The 25,207-nt window shown below is 41.9% G+C and overlaps 1 protein-coding gene across 4 annotated transcripts; it reads left to right on the forward strand.

The window, feature by feature from the left end:
• The first annotated feature begins 9,026 nt into the window (after positions 1-9,026).
• Positions 9,027-24,079, forward strand: ZNF223 (zinc finger protein 223). Of its 4 annotated transcripts, XM_011997734.1 has the most exons (5): positions 9,027-9,192; positions 12,072-12,154; positions 17,087-17,213; positions 17,381-17,473; positions 22,720-24,079. In XM_011997734.1, the coding sequence occupies exons 2-5, from the start codon at positions 12,140-12,142 to the stop codon at positions 23,928-23,930; spliced, it is 1,446 nt and encodes a 481-aa protein (XP_011853124.1). In that variant the 5' UTR covers positions 9,027-9,192; positions 12,072-12,139; the 3' UTR covers positions 23,931-24,079. The 4 variants fall into 4 exon arrangements, with proteins under 4 accessions (XP_011853124.1, XP_011853123.1, XP_011853125.1 ...); XM_011997733.1 differs by lacking the exon at positions 12,072-12,154 and having other exon boundaries at positions 9,143-9,184; XM_011997735.1 differs by lacking the exons at positions 9,027-9,192; positions 12,072-12,154; positions 17,381-17,473 and adding an exon at positions 13,656-13,670.
• Positions 24,080-25,207: the final 1,128 nt, after the last annotated feature.

Here is a 25,207-nt window from a genome sequence, read left to right on the forward strand (position 1 = left end):
GCTCCTTGCTTCTAGTGAACCAGGGCCATGAGCTTCTAGATCCCTTTGTATTTATTTAGCAAAGGAGATAGGGAGAAGGAGGTGGTTGTCAGTCAGCTGCTTGACTTGGTGCAGGCCTGTACGACTGCATTCTCTGAACAGTAGTCTCCAGATGTTCCAGTAGATAACCTCAAGGAGCACAGCACCAGGGAGTGTTTGAACCCAACAAACCTTCTGGCGGCAGGCGCAGATGTGAGTTTACTCACATCATGCATTCATGATAAACAGTGTGCTGTTTGATCATATAGCCTTACTGGAGTGCTGAGTTGGTCATGATCCTCTGGCTTTCGGCTCTCTACAGCAGAGGCAGAGGCAAGGAGGTCCATGAGGCTGGAGAAAGCCACCTGTTGTGGTAACACAGAATCAAAAGTTCAGTCAGGTGATTTTCAATTGTGAAGAAATCTTGTCCAGCAGTCCTGTCAGCTCACATGTCTCCCCCTCAGGGAGAGAAAGGCCCTCCCCCATGTCCCATGATCCTAGACAAATCCACAAAGAATATGCCACCAACCACAGGTTCCTGGGCTCTCTGCAACAGAAATTGAAATGAGGCTGAAAGGGTTTTCCCAGACAAGCTTTCGTTGGAGCTTATGCCAGGACATAAGGGAGGCAGCACAAGAGAGAATCTCCTGACTCCTTTCAAAGAGCTCATAGGATTGTTTATTTGGCAAAGTGTGGGAATTAACATCAGGAATAGGGTTTGAAGGCTGGGCTGGGCAAAGCACATGACTGGTAGGGCATGCAGGTCAGTATTATCTGGTTGCAATGGTTATCTTGTGTAATGGGCCACCTAGTGGTCTGGGTGGTGGCAACAAGGCTGTAAATCAATTGTTTAGCATTTCATCCCGAAGTGAGACACTCTACAACTTTGTGATATACCAGGGTTCTTGGAACCAATCCCCCACATATACTAAGGGTCAACTGTACTAGGACACTTCATACCTCACTTTCAAATAACCAGACCAAAGATAAGTAAGAAAAAACAAACAAACAAACAAGTAAGGAAATAGAGGATTTGAAGAACATTATACACAAAATTGACCTAAAACACATATATGGAATAACCCACACAACAACAACAGAATATACATTTTCTCATTTGCACATGGAATATTCTCCAGGATAGCTATATATTGGGCCATGAATCAAGTGTTAATAAATTTTAATACAATAAAATACTTTTTTAAATTACAATCTAGACCACAAAAACTAGAAATGATAGCAGCAAGAAAAGTGAAAATTCACAAGTATGTGGAGACTAAACACATTCTTAACCTATATGTCAGAGTAAATTAGAAGGGAAATTAGAAAATATATGGAGACCATTGAAAATAAAAACAATGTGCCAAAATTTATCAGATGAGATAAAAGCAGTAGTAGGTGGGAAATTTGTACCTGTAAATGCTTATATTAAAGACAGAAATATCTTAAATTCACGACCTAATTTTATATTCATGAACTACAAAAGGGCAAAGAATTTGAACCAGAAAGCTAGTAGAAGGAAAGAAGTAATGCTGATTAATGCAATGACAAATGGAGAATAGAAAAACAGAAAATTAACCATACTGAGAGTTGGTTATTCCAGAAGATTAAGAAACTTGAGAAACCTATAGTTAGATTGACTAAAAAATAGAGAAGCCTCAAGAAACAAAATTTACACACAAAAATGTGAACATTACTGCAAATTTTAGAGAAAAATGATTATAATAGAGCACTATCTGCAATTGTAAGCCAACAAATTGTACCACCTAGATGAAATAGACAAATCCCTTAAAACATATACCCTACCAAAAATGAATCACAAAGACAGAAAATCTGAGTAGATCCTTAACTAGTAAGGAGATTTAATCAGTAACCCAGAGCCTCCCAACAAAAAAAGGCCAAAACCAGGTGGCTTCACTGGTTAATTCTTCTATTTAAAAAAAAAATTTATTTTTATTTTTAGTAACCCTTATTTTACTTAGAAGTATTCCAAACGTTTAAGGAACATTTAGCACCATAACTCCTCAACCTCTTCCCAAAAATGCAAGAGGAGGGAACACTTCCTAGTTCCTTCTTTGAGGCCAGGATTACCATGGTACCAAACCAGAAAAAGACATTGCATGAAAATTATAGACCAACATCCCGTATGAATACTGATGCAGACTCTACCATAAAATACCAGCAAAATTCAGCAGTATATTAAAAGGATTATACTCAATGACCAAACATTTATTTCTGGAATGCAAATATAATTTATGACTCAACATACAAATATTAATGTATTATGCTGCATGAACAGATTGAAAGATATAAAAATATAATTCACATGATCATGTCAGTGAATGCAGAAAATTCATTTAACAAAATTCACCTTTTCATGATTAAAATACCACTGAAACCACGAAAAAGAAAAGAGACTATCTCAGCAAAATAAAGGCTAGATGTGGAAAATCTCAAGAGCTTATTTTCATATTCAGTGGTGAAGGACTGAAAGCTCTTCTTCTAATATCAGGAACACAATGAGTTTGCTCCACTTTTCCACATCTAGTCAACATAGTATTGGAAGTTCTAGGCAGAACAATCAGGAATAAAAGGAAATAAACCTGTTAAAATTGGAAACAGATAAAGCTGTGTCTATATGCTTATGACATGTTCTTATAAATGTAAATTCTACTCAAGAGAAAAACCTCTTAGAGCTAACAAAGTCAAAAAGTTGCAGGAAAAATACCTAGATAGAAGAAGCAGTTATATTTCTACACAAAAAACCATCTGAAAAGGAAAATACTTCTCTTGGCCATAGCATCAAAAAGAAACAATTACTTAGGAACTGTCATAACGAAGGACGAGAGAAGCACTTGAACACTGAACTCTGCAACACCTTACTGAAGGAAATTAAAGGAGGCACGAATAAATGGAGATATATCCATTATTAATGAGTTGACAGATAAATTACAAGGCAGTCAATACCACCTAAAATGGTCTACAGATTCACTGCAATCCTTAACGTAATCACAATGATTTTTTTTCAGAAATGGAAAAATTCACCCAAGATTCATGTGAAATATCAAGGGATGCTCTCTCCCATGGTCATATCCTAAACCTTGTCATTTCCTAGAAAATAGTCTTCGGTAAAATTTGCAGCACTAGTCTGCAACAACTTTCACCTGTATTGCCACTTGCGTCGCATCAGCATTCTTGCATCAATAATCTTAGTACCTTGCCAATACCTACAATCCACTGAGGCTATCACCTTTTTGCTCTTTTATCCCCTTATGTCCTCACAGCCAGCCAAGTGCATCTCTTGTCAGGAGACGACTGCTCACTTCCACTTCTATCTTACATCCCAGAATATGTCCCATGAAAATCTCTAGCTAGACAAAGTCAGGGAAAGATAATATTTGATTTTTTAGGCTTTATGGAAGAGAGAGGAATGGCAATAGGGGTTTGGAGTAGACCCTGCAAGCAGCAGTCAATAGGGTGTATCCTGAATAAATAGCCAGTAAAGGACATTTGTTTTGATGCTCTGTCCAATTCCACTTCAGGAAAGCCTGTCACAGAGTTAGTTAGAGTGATGTTTTATTAGAATAATGATGACCTCCATGTTTTTGATTTTTGAATTATTCTCATGCTTTGGAATGAAGGAATTTCTCATTACAAATTATTCTTCAGATACATTGTGTATAATTATGTTCTTAGTTTCTAAGCACTTCTGTCGGGTTATACAGGGCAGTGAGTGGACATATCTGTGAAGCATTAACTCTGGGCATTGTGGTGAGTATAATGGTAGAAGTATTTTCAATGTGTTGTGAGGGAAAGAAGTATACCAATTCATGATAGGTGAGTGGGCTATTGGTGTAACTGAAAGAAGGTCCAGCTGCTCATCACTTATAGAAAAAAGCCAAAATAACAAAAGGAATGTGTGATAAAAAGAGTGAATGTTATTATTTGTTGCTAGCAAGGGAAAGAGTGACTGGAATCTTTTCCAAAAGTTGCCACTTTTCAATTTGTGGAGAGAGGGCCACCATTTAAGAAGCGGGTTTGGAATTCAGAGAGGTAAGGGGGGTTAGGAGGTACCTGATGGCATGTCTCACTCTGATGATCTTGAATTATTGTTCCATCCAGTGAAGGCGCCAGCGCCATCATGGGCTCAATCAGGCTATAAATTAATGGCAATCAATCTTGCAGTTCATCTGTCGCCAGGAGGAGAGAATTTCAGAGCTGCCTGATCCTCATCAGTATTCTTCTCATGAAGCTTCTAAGGAAAATATATGAGCAGATAAGTGAGCATGGTGTGAGCTTAACAAGCATCCAAGTAAATAAATGTGCATAGGGCATGGAAGCATAAGGTGAGAAAAAGAAGGGAGTAGAGTTTTAAAGCAGATTTGGAGGCTGTATTTCAATACGAAAGAAAACACATATGTAGTTTGTCTCAAAACTACTTCTTGAGACTGGGGAAAAGAGATAAAGAAAAAACAGTTTTTAAAATGTAGTTCGAAGCTAAGGTGCTTGGTTACGTAGGCTCCAAAACACTATTAGGCCAACCAGCCCAACCTTGCTTAAACTTGAGTAATGATTCAAATATAAAATGCATCACTTTAAAATGTATCCTTTAGTGGTTTTTAATATATTCCTAAAGTTGTGCAACTGTCACTACTCTCTAATTTCAGGTTTTTAAAATCAGCCCAGAAAGAAATCCCCTATCCTTTGGCAGTCACTCCCAATTCTTGTCCTTTCTCCACCAGCTCCTGGCAATCACTATTCTACTTTCTGTTTCTACAGATTTGCCCATTCTGAATATTTCATGTAAATGAAATCATACAACCAAGCTCTCTTCTGTATCACATCTCTTAACTTTAATTTCTCTTGGTGTATACTTAGGAGTGAAATTGGGTAATAAGCTGTATTAGTCTGTTTTCACGCTGCTATAAAGTACTCATATAAAGTATAAGACTGGGTAATTTATAAAGAAAAGAGATTTAATTGACTCACAGTTCCAAGTATTAACAGGAAGTATGACTGGGAGGCCTCAGGAAACTTACAATCATGGTGGAAGGCAAAGGAGAAGAAAGCACTAGAACAGAAGAGAGAGAGCAAAGGGTAAATGCCACACACTTCCAAACAACTGGATTTCATGAGAACTCACTCATTATCATGAGAATAGCAAGGGGGAAGTCCTTCCCCATGATTTAATCACCTCCCACCAAGCTCCTCTCCCAACATGTGGGAATTACAATTTGAGATGAGATTTGGGTAGGGACACAGAGCCAGTGGCATGCATGCAGCCCAGGATGGCTTTGAATGTGGCCCAACACACATTTGTAAACTTTCTTAAAACATCATGTTTTTTTTTTTTTTTTTTCACCTCATCATCTATCATTAGTGTTAGTGTATTTTATGTGTGGCCCAAGAAAATTCTTCCAATGTGGCCCAAGGAAGCCAAAAGATTAGACACCCCTGCTTTAGATCAATGCAAATTGCTGTATCTACCAGAAATCTGTACTGCTTTGCTTTTCTGTTTTGTTTTTTTTAAGCGTTACATCTAACTCAACTGTACTGTTTGTTATTCTTGAGTGGCATTCCATGGTATGCACATACCACAGATTGATTTAACCATTCACCTATATAGAGAGGCTAATTTTGGCTGCTTCCAGTTTGGGACTCTTACAAAAAAACAGCTGTGAACAATTATGCACAGGTTTTTGTGCAGGTATAAATTCTTCTCATTCTGGCATAAATGCCCAGAAGTGCAATTGCTGGGTCATATGTAAATGTATGTTTTTAAGGAACATCCGATGCTCCTTCTTGGAGGGCTGTGCCACTCTTTATAGGCACTAACAAAGTATGAGAGAGCTAGATTTTCTGCATCTTCAGCTGCATTTAATGTTGTAACTATTACATACAATTCAACTGTTCAAATTTTGTGTAGCGATGCTCATAATTTGTATTTGTGCTCTTAATTTTTTATTTCTCTAATGGCTAATGCTGTGAACATCCGTTTCTGTGTTCACATACCATTCATAAATCTTCTTGAGTGAATCGTGTCTTTGTGCTTTTTGCTCCTTTTCTTATTAGACTATTTTATGGTTGAGTTGTGAGAGTTGTTTATATATTGTAGATATAAGTTTTTTATGTCAGATATGAGGTATGCAAATACTGACAAAGCTCTAGATACTACAGTTTTCCTACACTGTCTTCTTAAAATTTTGTAATTTTACATTGATATTTCACATTTAAATCTATGATCCAATTGGACTTAATTTTTAAATAAAGTCTCAGATTCTTTTTCTTTTTTGCATATGAATGTTCAGTTTTCCCAGCAGTCTTTGATGAAAACACTGTCCCATTTCTATTTATTTGCTTTAGCATTTTGGCACAAATCATTTTGTTATAGTTGGTTAGGGTAATTTCTGGGTTATCTATTGTGTTCCACTGATCTGTGTGTCTATACTCAGAGAATATTACTCTGCCTTGGTTAATGTAGATATATAATAACTCTTGACATGATTAGAGTGATTCCTCCCACTTTATTCCTTTGTGAAGTCATTTTAGGTGATCTAGTGCCTTTGCCTTTGATATGAATTTTTTATCAATTAAAAAAATTTGCCGGCCAGGCGTGGTGTCTCACACCTGTAGTCCCAGCACTCTGGGAGGCCAAGGCGGGCGGATCACCTGAGGTCGGGAGTTCTAGACTAGCCTCTACTAAAAACACAAAATTAGCCAGGCGTGGTGGCGCATGCCTGTAATCCCAGCTACTTGGGAGGCTGAGGCAGGAGAATCGCTGGAACCCGGGAGGTGGAGGTTGTAGTGAGTCAAGATGGCGCCATTGCACTCCAGCCTGGGCAACAAGAGTGAAACTCTGTCTCAAAAAACAAAACAAAACAAAACAAAGAAACAAACAAAAAACAACTTGCTGTGATTTTGAACCCTCCTGGGTTCAAGCGATTCTCGTGCCTCAGCCTCCCGAATAACTAGGATTACAGGCACCTGCCACCACGCCTGGCTAAGTTTTTTGTATTTTTAGTAGAGACGGGGTTTCACCATGTTGGCCAGGCTGGTCTCAAACTTCTGACGTCAGGTGATCCACCTAGCTCAGCCTCCCAAAGTGCTGGGATTACAGGCGTGAGCCACCATGCCCGACAGGAAACTCTTAATAATAAATCATGCTCCCTCACCTACAGAATCTTCTCCAGTTTTATGGCATTGAATCATAGACATTGGGTGTCAGATTGATACCAGTGCCAAGCTCTTCAACAGTTATACTTGCTTTAAAATACTTAGCAATTCACTAACTTCTCGAAATTTAGTGTTTCTACATCTAAAGTAGAAATATTACTACCATGAGAATGTTAAACGTGGGAAGATAGCTTTTCCATGAGGACACAGTTTCTCCATTGATGGCTGGAATTTTGTTTTTCCTGCCAAACCAGTGGTGCCACAGCATCTGGACTAGGGGTGTAACTGAGAACCACCATTTTTTCTAAGAGACGGCTTATTTATTTCTTTCTCTTTTCTCATTTCCTTAGTTTCCCACTTCCTACGTAGCCCTTTAAAAAATGCAAATACAGACTTTTACCTCCCCTTCACCAGACACTTCCTGCAGGGCAAGTTCATCTAACTATGTGCTCCAAGCCAGAACTCTCCTCTAGAATTAACAGTCAATTTATAAACTAAAGCATGCTGGCCTTTGAACTCTCACCCACCAGGAGGTTGCCTGAAGAGACAACAGTTGAAAGCATGCCTGCTACTCTCTCTCTTCTGGTTACAATTTGTTTCTGCCCATGAAAAAACCCAACTCAACTGCCTAATAGATAAGGCACCAAGCCAGCACACAGACCCCTGCCCTCTTCCTCCCCTACCTTTTAAAAGTGCCTGCCTTCTGCTCTAAAAGCCAAGCAGTACACTTAAAGACAACACCTGTGCTTCCTACCCTACACTAGCTCTGGATTAAATCACTTTCTTTATACCAGATCTCCCTCTTGTTAACTGGACTTTGCAAACGGGAAGCCACTAATCTACTTTTCAGTTACAGGGGCTGATGCTTTCCTGGCTTCTCATTGTCCCTCCTAACCTATTGTACCTGGCTCATTCTTTAAACCAGTGGTCCCCAACCATTTTAGCACTATGGACCGGTTTTGTGGAAGACAAGTTTTCCACCAGGAATGGTTTCGGGATGAAACTGTTCCACCTCAGGCATTAGATTTTCATAAGGAGCGCCTAACCTACATCCTTCCCACGCACAGTTCACAATAGGTTTCACGCTCCTATGAGAATGTAATGCTGGGCTGATCTCACAGGAGGTGGAGCTCAGGCCATAATGCTCCCTCACCTGCCGCTCACTTCCTGCTGTGCCGCCCGATTCCTAACAGGCTGTGGAACCGTACAGGTCTGTGGCCCTGGAGTTGGATATCCTTGCTTTAAACCCTGAGCCTCCTTTCAGCCATCTGACTGCTCAACAGTCACTCCCGCTAGCTCCTTGAATATTGTATCTCCTCGCTTGTTCCCTGTCCAAGAACACTCCTGTCAATCATGGGAGACATTTAGACTTCACAAATTCTTGTTTATTCAATATTTTCGCTCGAGAACTCTGGGAAGGACAACTGTCAGGGTAACAGTCTACATTCCCCACCAGGCGCCTAGGGCTATGAAACTCATTCCCCCTGGGTGTTGCGAGAAGTGTAATCGAGGAGCACCATGTAGTCGAAACACTTGCGCCTAAAGGGTGAGATGATGGACATTTTCCTTTTGCATCCGAGGCCCTACAATCTAGACACCTTGCGGAATTCCTGGTACTTTAGCTCAGTTAGGCATTTCCGGGGACTTCTGGGAATTGTAGTCCTTTTTTTATGGGAAGTGCAGTCCACTGGCTGGTGGAACACCGGGCATTTTGGCTCTGGCAGGTGGTCCGGTGAATTCTGGGAAGGATAGTCCAGATGCTCTGCGGAGTCGCGGGCCCTTTGGCTCAGGCGGGCGGGTCCGGGGAATTCTGGGAAGTGGAGTCCAGACACTCTGGCGCAGAGGACACTTCCGGTCTCCGAGCCTGAGATTCCTGCTTTAACGACCGGCGTCTTGCAGGACGTTTTGAACGAGCCCCTTTTGCCTGAGGCTCGCAACCACCCGATGATCGATGATCGTCTCAGGGGAAAAGAAGGCTTGCCGAAGAGCAGAGGTTTAGAGGTGCGAGGGCGGGGTGTTTATTGTTCCCGTCAGTGGAGCCTTCTGGCGTCTGGGGCTGTGCCGGCGTCCCCGGGGGTGGGATTGGGGGGCCCTGTGTGCCCTGCTCTGAGGGTTTCCAGGGCTTTGACCTCGCTCAGTCCGCCTCCCTACGTATGCGGCCTCTTTCTCGCAGTGTGATGTGGAATGTTACTTAATGTCTCTGTACTTCCCATTGCTATTCTTTAAAATGGTGCTTATAGGATCATCCTAACATTGTTTTGCGAATTGAAAGAGATAATACAAGTGAAAGCCTTAAAGTTGTCCCCATCACTTGGTGACTGGTGGTCTCTTGTTTCCTGATATTTTAAAACGTTTGATTATCATTTCAAAGCTATAGAAAAATTGCAAAAACAATATGAGAAATTCTCATATAGTCTTCACCCAAATTTGCCAAATGTTTACATTTTTTCTGTTTGCTTTGATACCACCAGGAAAATACCTGTAACCAGAGACTGCTGATTGGTAGTTTTCTGCAGCAAGGAAGCCCACATACCATGGTAATTGTGGGGTGTCTTGGTAAGAGGCATTTAGGAAGTGCTGATTATAGGGTTTCACATAACATGGTAGATAATATTGGATATTATATTAAATAATACTGTTACCAATTACATATCAGATAGATGTGTTAAAAGAATACTAGTATTTGTAGTGTACTTACTAGATAGTGTTGGATAGCATATTGCCTAGCATCATGTTATCTAATCTGCAGTTCTATATATGAATTTGTTAAATTTTTCATTTAAAGTTCTTATGACTGCCCTCTGCCCCACCCTTCACCTATTCAAAGTCCAGTTTATGCGTTGTCTTTAGCTGTCACATTTCCATAGTTGTTCATTTGGAGTTTGATATTGAAGGGGGCGTGCCTCTCCACACCTGTGGGTATTTATCGCAAGGTGGAGACGAGAGACTGAGAAAAGAAATAAGACACAGAGACAAAGTATAGAGGAAGAAAAGTGGGCCCAAGGGACTGGCACTCAGCAAGTAAGGACCTGCACCGGCGCTGGCTTCTGAGTTTCCTCAGTATTTATTGATCACAATCTCTATGATTTTGGCAAGGGGCATGTGGCAGGACTATAGGGTAATGGTGGGGAGAGGGTCAGCAGGAAAACATGTGAGCAAAGGACTCTGTGTCATAAATAAGTTTAAGGAAAGGTGCTGTGCCTGATTTATGTGTGACTTTACACAAACATCTCAGTGCAGTAAAGAGCACTATTGCTGCCAGCATGTCTCACCTCCAGCCATAAAGCAGTTTTCTCCTATCTCAGTAAATAGAATGTATGATCGGGTTTTACACCAAGACATTCCATTCCCAGGGATGAGCAGGAGACAGATGCCTTCCTCTTATCTCAACTGCAAAGAGGCCTTCCTCTTTCACTAATCCTCCTCAGCACAGACTCTTTATGGGCGTCGGGCTGGGGGACAGTCAGGTCTTTCCCTTCCCACGAGGCCATATCTCAGGCTGTCTCAGTGTGGGGAAACCTTGGACAATGCCCAGGCTTTCTTGCACAGAGGTCCCTGTGGGCTTCCTCAGTGTATTGTGTTCCCGGTTACTCGAGACTGGAGAATGGCAATGACTTTTACCGAGCATACTGCCTGCAAACACATTTTTACCAAAGCACACCCTGCAGAACCCTAAATCCATTAAACCTTGAGTCAATACAGCTCATGTTTCTGCGAGCACAGGGTTGGGGTTAGGGTTGCAGATTAATAGCATCTTAAGGCAGAAGAATTTTTCTTAGTACAGATGAAAATGGAGTTTCTTATGTCTTCCTTTTTCTACATAGACACAGTAACAGCCTGATCTCTCTTTCTTTCCCCCACAGATATATTTCACATTTAGGTTCAGATTATACATTGTTGGTGGGGATTCCACAGGAGTGCTGAGATGCCCTTCTCTTTTCTTTTTTTTTCTTTTTTTTTTATCTTTTCCTTTTTTTTGAGACAGAGTTTCGCTCTTGTCACCCTGGCTGGAGTACAATGGTGAATTAAGATGCCCTTTTCATTGTAACATAACAAGGTCCAAGTGATGTTCGTTTGTCCCTTCATTGGTGATCTCAGCTTTGTCACTGGCCAAGAAGATGTCTTTCAGATTTGTCCACTCTTATGTTACTTTTTTTTAAATTATGAAGCTTCTTATGGGAAAACACATTATTAGTGGGCATTTTCTTGTAAAGAAGAGCTTCCATTTCTCCTCTATTGGTTCATTGATGTGTTCAACTATAAATATTCTATCAATATGGACTCAGAATCCAGTCTTATTGATTCTAATAATATGTGCATTAACAGTTATTTAACTCTAGGTTTATTTTAGTTGTAGCATTCACCCATTTCAGGTGTACAAGTCAGTGATCTTTAGGAACTTTGATGTGGAGTAATCATCATCATAATTCAGCCGAGATCACTTTCATCCCCCAGTTGAACTCATGCCCATTTACTTTAAACCTCATTCTCACCTCAACTTTAGAACAACTACTAACCTACTTTCTATATATATTTGTCTATTCCAGACATTTCATGTAAATGGAATTGTAGGGTCTGTGGGTTTTTGTGACTTGCTTCTTTCACTTACTGTAATGTTTTCAAGGTTCACAGGTGTTGCTGCATAGCTCATTGTTTCATTCCTTTACATTTCCGAATAAGATTCCATTGTGTGAATATGCCACAATTTTTCTATCCATTTACCCATAGGAGAGCTTCTTGGTTGTGTGCAATTTGGGGTTAGTATGAATAATGCTGCTGTGAGCATTCATGTGCTAATTGAAACTATGAGTCCTTGTTGGTGGGTGACATCCCTGACCACCCTTTCATGTCTCTTTTTCTGTCTTCATGGCACTTTCCAGGCACAATTCTGCTTTCCCTTGAACTGCATCATTCAGGACTCTGCAAATTCCCTAAAGTAGGAGGAAAAATGACCACGTCCAAGGTGAGTAGGGCTTTCCTCTCTTACTGTTAAAATTCCATCTTACTACTCAGATTGTTCTGTGTTTTTCTCTGTCCTGGGAAGACTCAAGGAGAACAACAGGACTTTGATGATCTCTTGTCGCCTGGCTAATTTTTGTATTATTAGTAGAGATGGGGTTTTATCATGTTGGTCAGGCTGGTCTCGAACTTCTGACCTCAAGTGATTCTGCCCGCCTCGGCCTCTGAAAGTGCTGGGATTACAGGCATGAGCCACCGCACCCAGCCAGAAAGCCTTCATTTAAAATGTCTAGTAATACTGGGCCGGGTGCGGTGGCTCACGCCTATAATCCCAGCACTTTGGGAGGCTGAGGCAGGCAGATCACCTGAGGTCGGGAGTTCGAGACCAGTCTGACCAACATGGAGAAACCCCGAGTCTACTAAAAATACAAAATTAGCTGGGCGTGGTGGTGCATGCCTATAATCCCAGCTACTCGGTAGGCTGAAGCAGGAGAATCACTTCAAACCAGCAGGCAGAGGTTGTGGTGAGCTGAGATTGGGCCATTGCACTCCAGCCTGGGCAACAAGGGTGAAACTCTATCTCAAAAAAAAAAAAAAAAAAAAAGTCTAGTAATACTGAAGATTGGCCAGTCACTTGTGTACTGTCACTCATTTACTTCTCAGAGCAGCAGAATGAGGAGGTTCCCGTTCTCTTCTCCTAAACTCATGAAATATGAGAAACCTGCAGAAAATCACAGAGGCAATCAAGGATCAGGAATCTTAGCCATTCTGCTCAAGTGAAAGAGAAAAATTCTCCATTGAGGGTGTGGTGCCCTGTTGTGTGAGTGTCTGGAGTGCTCCCTTGAGTGATGACATCCACAGGTGGCACTGCTTCTCTTTGTCCTGCGTTGGTGTGACTTCCTTTCCTGGCATCTACTCAGGTGTATTCATCGTTCCAAGTACCCAAGGACAGTGATTACCACAGGTGTTCTTAAAAATCTCTAAACTCCTTCTTATGGCACAAGATGCCTCACACATTGTTTTTTTGTTTTGTTTTGTTTTGTTTTTGAGACAGAGTCTCACTCTGTTGCCCAGGCTGGAGTTCAGTGGCGTGATCTCAGCTCACTGCAAGCTCTGCCTCCCGGGTTCGCGGCATTCTTCTGCCTCAGCCTCCCGAGTAGCTAGGATGACAGGCACCCACCACCACGCCCAGCTAAATTTTTTTTGTATTTTTAGTAGAGACAGGGTTTCACCGTGTTAGCCAGGATGGTCTTGATCTCCTGACCTCGTGATCCACCCGCCTCGGTCTCCCAAAGTGTTGGGATTACAGGCATGAGCCACTGCGCCCAGCTCGCCTCACGCATTGTTACCGGAAAAAAATGACAACCTGGGGCAAAGATATTTACCCCTTGGATAGTTAAGGAAGAATAAATCCAGAATAAGAATCTTCTAAAAGGATAAAGAAAATAGTTCAAACAGATTGGAACAAAGAACACTAAAAGGCAATTGTAAAAGAAGAAATAGAGATGGCAAAAGTGATGGTATTCATTTATAATAATAAGTGAGAATAATACAATGAATTGTTCTTCCTAATCAGATTACCAAAACCATGGGAATATTTATAAACTACCCTTGGCCATGATAAGGAGAATTAGGGTATCGAATTCTGTTGAATGATTGGAGAGGTAGGGAAAAAAGTGAGACGAAAGTATGCAATTATATGATGATAATATTAAATGTGGTTATTTTTCACATTTTAATTTTCACAAGAAATTATTTTAAATGAGACAGGAGAGTTAGATGTTCTTACATCTTACTACTTATTATATTATCTTTACAGGATTGATAATGGAAAATATGTAAAAATATTTATTCTTTAGTGTAGCTAAAAATAGATAATCAGTTCCCTGGAATACTGTGGAACCCTGAAATAGATAATGGTAATAAACAGTAATAAGTAATACTAGCTAGTGTTCATTAAACATTTAGTCTGTGCCATAGACTTTTCAAAATACTGTATATTTCCTTTCTTAATTCTTGAAACTCTGTCATATAAGAACTATTATTCGCAGAGGGAGCAAGGCTTGTAGGCAAACATGTCCGAGGTCACATGATTAGAAAAGGGCAGACTCTTAGGATGTGTACTGAGGCATACTGGCTTTTGATCAGGACACTAAATGCTGCAATAAGCATATGTGGTTTGTGCCTTGCAAGTGCAGAAGACACACTACATAGCTGTCTCACACCGAGTACCATGGAGCAGGTTCACTGTGCACTGTTTACCAACTCGTGTGAGTCCTGTGGGACAGAACACACTCACATGTAGCAGATTACATGAAGCAGATTTATGACTACAGATTGGCAATAAGGGAGCCCAGAAGCCTGGGGTCCACTGTGAGCCGGCCATCCAGGGCTCAAGAAAGCTACCTTGAGCAGATGGAATCTTGACTGTATGTGCCCCACTTGCACCAGAGCTGAGGCACCCCAGAAGGTAACCTGCCCTTGTTTATATACTTCAGGGTGCCATGACTCATGGAGAAAAACTTGAAGGACATCCTGCTTCCAGGTGAGAGAGGAACAAAGCCTAGACTGTCAAAGGCAGTTAATTCCTCCCCATAATACTGCATTCCTAGAATAATCTACAGTTATTCTTGAGAACTGCAAGGAAGAAAGGGGAGAGAACTGAGTCTGCCCATTTCTAACCATGTGACCTCGGACATGTTTGCCTACAACTGTCCTGCAGTCCATCCCCTGACCTAGATATCCCCCTTAGCCAACTGGTCCATTTCATGTGCCCATCGACCTCCCTAGGCCTGGAGGTGTTGGTTGATCTTGTTAGATCAGTGTAATACCTTGACTGACACAATCTCTGCCAACTTCATGGAATTATAGCTGGAATACATTCCGTGGACCCCAGAGGAGCATGACCACAAGCAGCACGGCCAGACCTTCCTGAAGTAGCAATCCTGCCTGGGTCCCAGTTATCAAAATAAGAAGCTGCTGAAGATACCAAAGAAGAATCATTCAGATGGCCCCAGTGTCTGAAGCCAGTGGGCCTGCTTCTGGGTTGCCTCTCATTGAGTTTTTACAGTAGCTATGTATCCAGAGAAGACCGGAGGTGTTGGCAGTCGCAGACCCACTCCTCCCAGTAGGGCTAAAAGCACAGAGCACTTGTGTTTTTTGAACCTTCCTGAGGGAGTGAAGGGATGTTGCTGGGCTCCCGAGGCAGTGGCCGTGGAAGAAGCAGTATCTATCAACCATTGTCTGTGACAGGTGTCTCACCATTTTTCATGGGAATTGACTTGTAGGTGTAGAACATAAATCTGGAAGCTAGCTACAACTCCAGGCAGGTCCCCAGTCAGCCTGGGGCACAGCTTTAGCCTTCTTGCCCAGTGGTACATCTCGCTCCCAGGGTGAGATCTAGGGGCACCCCCGGCATGCCCAATGTTTAGGATCTAACAGTCTGCCAGCTTTCCAGGCATGACATAGCCACCCTGTATCTGGGTCACCCTCCAAACCATCCACAGAGAAAGCCATAAGGCTCAGGTGCACACAACACCCATGCCCTTGTTTGGCTGTTCTGTGACCCATTTGTGGGAATGGGGACGTTATCTTTTGCCAGCCAGAGCTCATTTTTTGGCACAGTTGCATAAGGTCAGTTCCCCACGTATGACGTTCATGCGGCCCTTACAGAGAGGAATGCCACTCATCCAGTTCTGGTTTTCATTATATGGAACATGTCTCATCCAGGTAGTCAAAGGAACATGGTGTGAGCAAGCACAGTCCACTGTAGCTTTGTTGAGGTTGTGTGATTCTGTTGCCTTACACCAGTTACCACTGGGCCCTCCAGCTCTCTCTCATGTGGCAGGTGCCAGGTCCTCACTTGACAAGCCAGGGTTATGGAGCTGTTGGTGTGCACTGTGGCATGAGGGATGCTGGTGTGGTTTACCATGGTCAGGATGAGAGGGTCACTGTGGTTGGTGATAGAATAAATCCAGGGTAGCAGATGGAACACTTAACCAGGTGACATAAGGTGACTGCAGCTTGAGATAACTTAAGGAATGTGCTGTGCTTCCAGGCCTCTGCTGCCACACCCTTGGGGAAACAGCAGATTAATAGCTGTTGGATAGGGGGCGGGCTAAGGTGGTGTAGCGACCCAGTCTGTCTGTCCCTGTCCTGAGGCTACTACCACTGTAGACATCCATTCCCCTGGTTTTTTGGCCAAGACCTTCCTGCCTGAGTTGTTCAGTCAGGAAGGAGGTCATGTCCTGTACAAAAAGATATGCCTGATAGTGCCAGCCACCCAAATGGAAGGATCAGGTGTCCCCAGTACCATCAGAAGGACCCTGATACCCCCTACAGTGTTCTGTGGTCTCATTCTTCACCACTGTGGGATCCTGTAGAAGTCAGGGATGTTCAGGGAAGCATCACCTCCAGATTAGAGTCAGGAGGACCTTTGTCGGTTACTGTGGTGATCTGAACCACAAACTACCAACAGGATGTGCACTATAAAGGGGAAAAGGAAAAATAATTATTGGGAATACTGAGATTGGGGTTTCACAGCCACAGCCTCATCAACCGGCTGCCAGGTTGGGCAGATACTGACTGAATTGCTCACTGTTGCTGGGACTATTAGCCAGGTTCATCGAAACCTATATACCTGTAGCCCAGGATGCAGCATTTAGACTCCTAGGGGGGCTACATACCAGTAAACTCAATGAGTTCACTAAATAAGACCACAGCACTTCTCCATCGTTGGACTTCTGATGACGCTTGGGACAATCAATGTGTGTCATTGTCAGGACACAGACTAGAATGAATGGGAATTCTATAAGTTGGCCTACATCTCTGAAGATCCAGAAAAGCTTTCCATTTTTTCCCTTGACCTCCTCAATGTTGCTTCTCTCCCAGTAACCATTGGTTGTGAGATTGAGGTTGCATATGTTTGATGCTGTAGGAGGCAGTGACCTTCAAGGATGTGGTGGTGGTCTTCACTGAGGAGGAGCTGGGGCTGCTGGACCTTGCCCAGAGGAAGCTGTATCGAGATGTGATGCTGGAGAACTTCAGGAACCTGCTGTCAGTGGGTGAGGACAGGCATCTTCTATAAGGGAATGTCAGGTCCCAGGAGTGGTTTTGTATCCTAGGGTGTTCAAGTTTAAGTGTGCAGTGGGAACCTAAATTTCCAGTAAGTGTTACCCTGATATTATCTAGAATATGTTGGGATTAAGCATGTGACTTTGCCTGTTTACAGGGCATCAACCATTCCACCGAGATACTTTCCACTTTCTAAGGGAGGAAAAGTTTTGGATGATGGATATAGCAACCCAAAGAGAAGGGAATTCAGGTAAGAAGCAAGCAACTGTGTGTCCTTGTTTGTGACTTCCATCTGTTTTACTTCTGTGCGTGTTCAGCTGCATCACCTTGTTCTAAATGGCCAAACATCTTTCCTGGATTATTATAACCTTCTTCCAGCTGGTGGCCCTGCTCCGTGCCTTCCCACCCTGACATCTGTTCTCCTCATGGCGGCTAAAGTGATCCTTAGGACCTGGATGTCAGATTATCATTCCTCAGCTTCAGAGCCATTCTGGCTTCTTATTTTTATGAAAGCCTCTTTAAGTGGCTTCTAGAAACCCCTGTGGTCTACTCTTCATTCTTCACTGCCTCTTCACTACATCTCCCATACTCTCCCTCTTTCTCTATCTTTTCTGGCCACCTTGTCATCCCTCTTGTTTCTCCATCCTGCCAAGTACACTGTATCACCTGTTGCTGGTACCCAATGACCACGAACTTAGATGATTAAATAAGAAGCATTTATTATTTCTCTTTTCTTTAGGCCTGAAGTGTAACACATCTCACTGGACAAAAATCAAGCTGTCTTAGGGCTTTGTTCCTTTCTGGATGTTCACGGAGAGAAGTCTTCGTTTGTTTTACCAGTCCCTAGACACTGTCCACATTCCTTGGCTCTAGTTTCCATTCCTCCATCTTTGAAGGCAGCTACATTGCATCCTTGACCATTCTTCCAGAGTCACGCTCCCTCTGCCACTCTTCTTATGCCTATGTCTTCCACCTTTCAGGTCCCTTGTGATTGTATTCATCACTCCTGCATGATCCAAGTTGACTTTCCTACTTTCTGCTTAGCTGATTAGTGACCTCAATGACATCTGCAGCCTTAATCTGCCTTGCTGTGTAATGTTTCAGATTCATAGGTCCTGAAGGTTGGATGTAGACATCTTTCAGGAACAATTATGTTCCCTACTACAGAAGCTTCTGCCACAGAGCCCTCACTTGCTTTTGTCTCTGACTGGAATCCTCTGTCCCCACAAAACTTAGTGACCCCCTCCCTTAGTTTATGCAGGTCTCTGCTGAGTTTTACTATCATGGGAGAGGTCATCTTCAAGCACCCTATTGAAAATACCATCCTATCTTTACTTGGCCTGCAAGTATTGTGTGTCATATGCTTTTGTTTACTGGTAGATCACCTATTCCCTTTCAAATATAATCTCTACAAGGTGTTTATCTGTTTGTTTATGACTGCATTTTCAGTGCCTAGAATAGTTCTAGTACATGGAGGGATCTATAAATATCTGGTATCCTGATGAATGAATTAATGGATGGGGGGACTTCACTGTCTGTAGGAATCATGGAGCTAGCTAATAAGTAATACATGAACCAGAGTGAATGAAATATATTAGTCCCTTGGAAGCCATAGGGATTTGATTTCAGGACCCCACATGGATACCGAAAGCCAGAGATGTTCAAGTTCCTGATATATGTGGAGTATTTGCCTATAACCTATGTACATCCTTCCATATACTTTAAATCATGTTTAGACCAGTTATAATACCAAATGCAATGCCTACCTGTCACTTCATTCACAAGGATTCAACATAGGACTTAGTTTGTGAGAAATTCCAGTTTTGCTCTTTGGAACTGAAATTTTTTTCCCTAAATAATTTTGGTTATTTAGGGTTGGTTGAATCCATGGGTGCCAAACCCATGGATATGGAGGGCTGATTATATATTGCAGAACAGTTTTTTTTTTTCTCTGTGGATGACTGCTTATCCATTTTCAACTTTCTTAGGTTTCCTTGACATGACTGGTTTTATGTGTGTGCAGTTAACCCATGTCCTGTGGAAACTTCTAAGCATAGCATTTTTTTTCATGACCACGCTGAGTAATATGCCTTCCCTGGGACCTACCCTGGAGCTTTCCATAGGGAGCACATTTATATCTGGGAAGAAAGTCTTTTTGAATGAGGATTTCCAGCTACATTTCCTTTGAAAGATTTACCCATTTGCAGCCCATTTGCCTTTTCCAAAGTCGGTCTGCACTTCACTGCCCCCAGGTTCCTCCTTCCTTCCCTTAGAGGGGGAAGAATGAGGATGAGAAGACGCAAGTTATGTAGCTGAATGTTGACTCTGTTTCCGGTCATCTTTCTTCAAAAATGTGTATATTTCCTCATCTTTACATGATGCAAATTTAATTGTCAAAAAGTTAAAAGGACACAGATTTTACAGGCTTTTTGTTTATTTTTATAGATTTAGTGCTATATTTTGAACTGGTAAGCGGTATGACCTGGAAGGAATTGGGGAATTACTTTCTCAAAATAGAAACATCCTGAGAGACCTTCCCTTCTCCTTAAAGACCTCTTATTTATAAGTCACAGTGTATTAAATATATCCCTGTACTGATGAGAGGATTATTCCCTTGACCGTCTTTGTGGGCGGAAACTGCAGGGTTTGTTTCACTCAGCCCTCCGCTGTCCACTCCTTGCGGGAGAGAGCATGCAAGTGAGCGAGTGCCAGAACTGGAGCAAATGAATGCTGGAATTGGCTGGTCGCTCCTCTCTGGTGGGAGCAGGCTCTGTGCATGCCCCACAGCAGTGTCCAAGCATGTTACAACCCATGCTGTTTCAGCTCTGCCATCTGGGGATGGCCAAGTGCCAGCCAGCTCAGTGGAGCTTCAGAGTAGCTGCCCCTGCCCTCTTGGCAGCTGGGTTCTTGTCCAGCATCCAGGAAGAACCGGGTCACACGAACTATGTGAAAGGTAATGAATAAAGAAGACTTTATGGAGCAGTAGGTGGCTCTCAGCAGAAAAGGAGGCTGGAAAGGAGATGGGAAAGTGATCTGTTTCTGAAACCAGGCCATTTGTGGCTAGACCGCTCTCCAAAGCCACACCTTCTGAAGTTAGCCAGATCTAGCTATAGTTTCCAACACTCAGTTGCTTCTCTGCTTACTGCTCAGCAACTTGTATCCTTGTCACTCAGCTGCTTGTGTTGCTCTGCCAGCTGAAATCTTTTATGGGCACAGGATAGTGGCAGGCAGGCCAAAAAAGCAACATTTGGGCAGAAAAATGGGGTCATCTGTTTCCACTTAGGGCCGAGGTTCTAGGCTTAAGGGTGGAGTTTGGCCAGGAGCCCAGCCCTTCTCTGTCACCACTGTACACCGATAGGTATCCACTTACCTGTTAATATTTTCCAAGATTCAACCTTTGGAACTTAACTCTCCATCAGAAAAATTTACCTGATTCAGGACTTGGTAATATCCTGACAAAGGTTTGAACATTTTGTGAGCATGAACCATAGTAAGAAACACCTCTTTCAGTATAACCTGGACATTTTTCATGCGTGTAGATGTATGTGAGTGACTAGCTGACATTTCATTAACGATACCTTTCCTGCTTGTCTCCACGCTGTGATAATTTTCATTCTGGTTCCTTTCTATAAATGTCTATTGCAGGTTTTAACTTTATTTCAGCTCACTGATATGTAGTCTTGAATATAAAAAGTTATGAAGGCCTGTTTATCTACATTATAGGCTTTCTTTTCATTCCAAGTGATTCTTCACATCATTGATTGTCTGATCAAGAGCATCCTCCTTTGTGGACCCCTGGAAGGACAGCCTTTCAGATTCCCCTCAGAACTGCAGTTGTCTGTACTCTTTCAGATAACCAAGTTACTGTCCATATCAAAACAGAAAAGTAAGATTAAGTATTTTATACGTGTCGTGCAAAATTCTTGCATAGGAATACTTTCGATTTGTAGATATAAACACTCTAAGGTGTTTGATGTTTAGTATCATGCAGGGTTAAACTAAAAAGTTTAATGGGACATTTTACAGAGAACTGTTCTCACTTCACTCCAGGTGCAAATTCAGGAGTTTTTCAAAACTACCTTCACTTTCAATAATTTCCTAGAAAGACTCTCAGAACTCACTGGATGCATTTATTCTCACAGTTACTGACATTTACAGGGAAAAGATGCATATTATAGTTAGCCAGTGGGGAAAACCAAATAAGACAGAGTCCAGTGAAGCACCAAATGTGGATCTCCTATTGTATTCTCACAGTAGAGTAGGGCATGTTACATACCCAAAATTAGCATGTGACTTAGACACAGGGAACTACCAATCAGGGAAAGTCAACTGAGTGCTGGGATCAGAGTAATTATTGGGGCTCCATTACACAGCCATAATTGGTTGGTTGTTTCCTTTGTGGTTATTTAGTCTTTTGGTCCACTGGTTCCCTGTGACCTAAAGCCCCACGTTAAATCACATTGTTATTTTTTCTGATATGGGGAATTCCACCTGCCATTTCCCATCCCCCAAAGCTGTGGCCAGTCACAACCCTAAATTATATTATTTCACTATCAAGAGTTGCCCAAGATTTGGCCCCAAGCAAACAGAGACACTTTCCTCAGGCATGCCCCTTCAAGATCCTACAGATTATCTCTCAGATACTGAGGACAAAGTCCCAACCTCTTTTTAGTTAGGTTAACTTCTTTTCTTATTTTTAAAAATGTTTTTTAAGCCACCTCATACAAAAAGGAAGGTTAACTTCTTTATAAGGAAATACAATAGACAGGTAAATATACAAAGTATTTATTATGTTACTGCTTTCCCTTAGAGTTCCTTTTGATTCATATTTCATTATGTACATAATAGTTTAGTAATTTATCATGTAAGATTTCAGACTGAGTTGGAAATTTTAATAGTAACAAGTTAAATGTATGTGTCATATTAATTTTTTATTTCTATCAAGGATTTTATATTTGAGATGTGGTATGGTTCTTTCTTTCTCCTTTTCCTTTTCCTTTTCTTTTCCTTTCCTTTCCTTCTTGTTTTGAGACAGAGTCTCACTCTGTCGCCCAGGCTGGAGTGTAGTGGCACAATCTTGGCTCACTGCAACCTGTGCCTCCTGGGTTCAATCAATTCTCTTGCCTCAGTCTCCCAAGTATCTGGGATTATAGGTGTGTTCCACTACACCTGGCTGATTTTTATATTTTTAGTAGAGACAGGGTTTCACTATGTTGGTCAGGCTGGTCCGGAACTCCTGACCTCAAGTGATTCGCAGGCCTCAACCTCCCAAAGTGCCTCAGCCTCCCAAAGTGCTGGGATTATGGGTGTGAGCCACTGTGCCCGGCAACATGGTATGGTTTTAGATTGCTCTCATGCAAACCAGAAACCAGGGTGCACTTGGAAAACAAAAACTGAATGTTCATTGAAGTTTCATACCATGTCCTAAGTGTGAACTCTTAAAAACACTGAACAGGGCATAGCTTGTCCTGATCTCTTAATTTTGTATTCTGATAGGAGGCAAGATCCAACCTGAGATGAAGACTGTTCCAGAAGCAGGACCACATAAAGGGTTGTCCTGCCAGCAGATCTGGGAAGAAATTGCAAGTGATTTAACCAGGCCTCAAGACTCTACCACAAATAGCTCTCAGTTCTTTGAACAGGGTGATGCCCACTCCCAGGCTGAGGAAGGACTATCTATAATGCATACAGGACAGAAACCTTCCAATCGTGGGAAGTGTAAACCATCCTTCAGTGATGTTTCCATCTTTGATCTTCCTCAGCAAATACACTCAGCAGAGAAGTCTCATTCCCGTGATGAGTGTGGAAAAAGCTTCTGTTACATCTCAGCACTTCATATTCATCAGAGAGTCCACCTGGGAGAGAAACTCTTTAAGTGTGACCTGTGTGGTAAGGAATTCAGTCAGAGTTTACATCTGCAAACTCATCAGAGAGTCCACACTGGAGAGAAACCTTTCAAATGTGAACAATGTGGGAGAGGCTTCAGATGTAGATCAGCACTTACAGTTCATTGCAAATTACACATGGGAGAGAAACATAATTGTGAGGTATGTGGGAGGGCTTTCATTCATGATATCCAGCTTCAGAAACATCAGAGAATTCACACAGGGGAGAAGCCATTCAAATGTGAGATATGTAGTATGAGCTTCCGTCTTAGGTCAAGTCTTAATAGGCATTGTGTGGTCCACACAGGAAAGAAACCAAACAACACTGGGGAATATGGAAAAGGCTTCATCGGTAGGCTGGATTTGTGTAAGCATCAGACGATCCACACAGGAGAGAAACCATATAATTGTAAAGAATGTGGGAAGAGCTTCAGACGGTCCTCATATCTTTTGATCCATCAGCGAGTCCACACTGGAGAAAAGCCATACAAATGTGACAAGTGTGGGAAGAGCTACATTACTAAGTCAGGTCTTGACTTGCACCATAGAGCACACACAGGAGAGAGACCTTATAACTGTGATGACTGTGGGAAGAGCTTTAGACAGGCCTCAAGTATTTTGAATCATAAGAGACTCCACTGCCAGAAAAAACCATTCAAATGTGAGGACTGTGGAAAGAAGCTTGTACACCGGTCATACCGTAAAGACCAACCAAGAGACCACAGTGGAGAAAATCCATCCAAATGTGAGGACTGTGGGAAGCGCTACAAGAGGCGCTTGAATCTTGATATAATTTTATCATTATTTTTAAATGACACATAAGTGTTGTACATATTTAAGGGGGAAAATTTGATATTTAAATATACGTATATGATGTATAATGATCAAATCAGTGTAATTAGCATATTTATCACCTCAAACAATGATCTCTTCTTTGTGTTGGGAAAATTAAAAATTCGTTGTTCTAGCAATTTGAAAATACATCATTGTTGATGATAGTCACCTTTAGTGCTGCAGAACAGTAGAACTTCCTCCTATCTACCTGTACTTTTGTATCCTTTAGCCAACCTTTGGCCATCCCACCTATCCCCCACCCTTCCCTGCCTCTAGAGCCATTGTTCTCACTACTTCTATGAAATCAGCTTTTTTTTAGCTTCCACATGTGAGTAAGGACAGTTGGTATTTATCTTTCTTTGCTTGGGTTATATTGTTTAACATAATGTCCTCCAAAGCTCATCCATGTTGCCACAAGTGACACAATTTTGTTTCTTTGTTATATCTAAAGAGTATTTCATTGTGTGTGTGTGTGTGTGTGTGTGTATGTGTGTGTGTGTGTGTGTGTATATATATATATATGCGCCACCTTTTCGTCATCTATTGATGGACACTTAGGTGGGTTCCGTATCTTGGCTATTGTGAGTAGTGCTGCAGTGAACATGGGAGTGCAGATATCTCCTCGGCATACTGATTTCCTTTCCTTTGGATATACCCAGTAGTGTGATTGCTACATCACTGGAAATATTAGGCCTCAGAGGCTTCACATAGGAGAGAAACCATGAAAGTGTGGCAGAATGGTATGTGCTTCATTCAGACTTTAACTCTTCAACTTCATCAGTGTCCACACTGGAAAGAAACCTTAGTAGTGTGATGTGTGTGATAAAGCCTCTACTCAGTCTCACTACAGTCTCATGTGAGAGTTCACAAAGGAGAGAAACATTAAAAATAAGAGGCATGTGGTAAGTGTGAGTTCATATCTTGTCATTTATCACAGAATCAATGCTGCTGATAGTTTTCATCTGGTCTTATGGGAAGTAAAACATTTGTTTAAAGTTAGTGTTTCAGCCATAGCTCAGCATACCCCAGTGGTCATGGGACTGTCATAGCAGAGAATGCTTGTAAGTCATGCTGCAGGGTTTCAAACAGAAGTTTGACAATTAGTTATTCAGGAGACAGGCCTTAGTATAAGAGTTTATTCACACACTTTCAAAACACTAATGAATATGTCGAAATTGATGACCCCTAGAATGTCAGCCATGTGTCTTTGTATTTTTGCTGCATCCTTACATCGCTTGAGTCTGGAAGATTGAGGTTGTAGTGAC

The sequence above is a fragment of the Mandrillus leucophaeus genome, unplaced genomic scaffold (genome assembly GCF_000951045.1).
Source record: "Mandrillus leucophaeus isolate KB7577 unplaced genomic scaffold, Mleu.le_1.0 Scaffold546, whole genome shotgun sequence".
In the NCBI taxonomy this organism is placed as follows: domain Eukaryota; kingdom Metazoa; phylum Chordata; class Mammalia; order Primates; family Cercopithecidae; genus Mandrillus; species Mandrillus leucophaeus.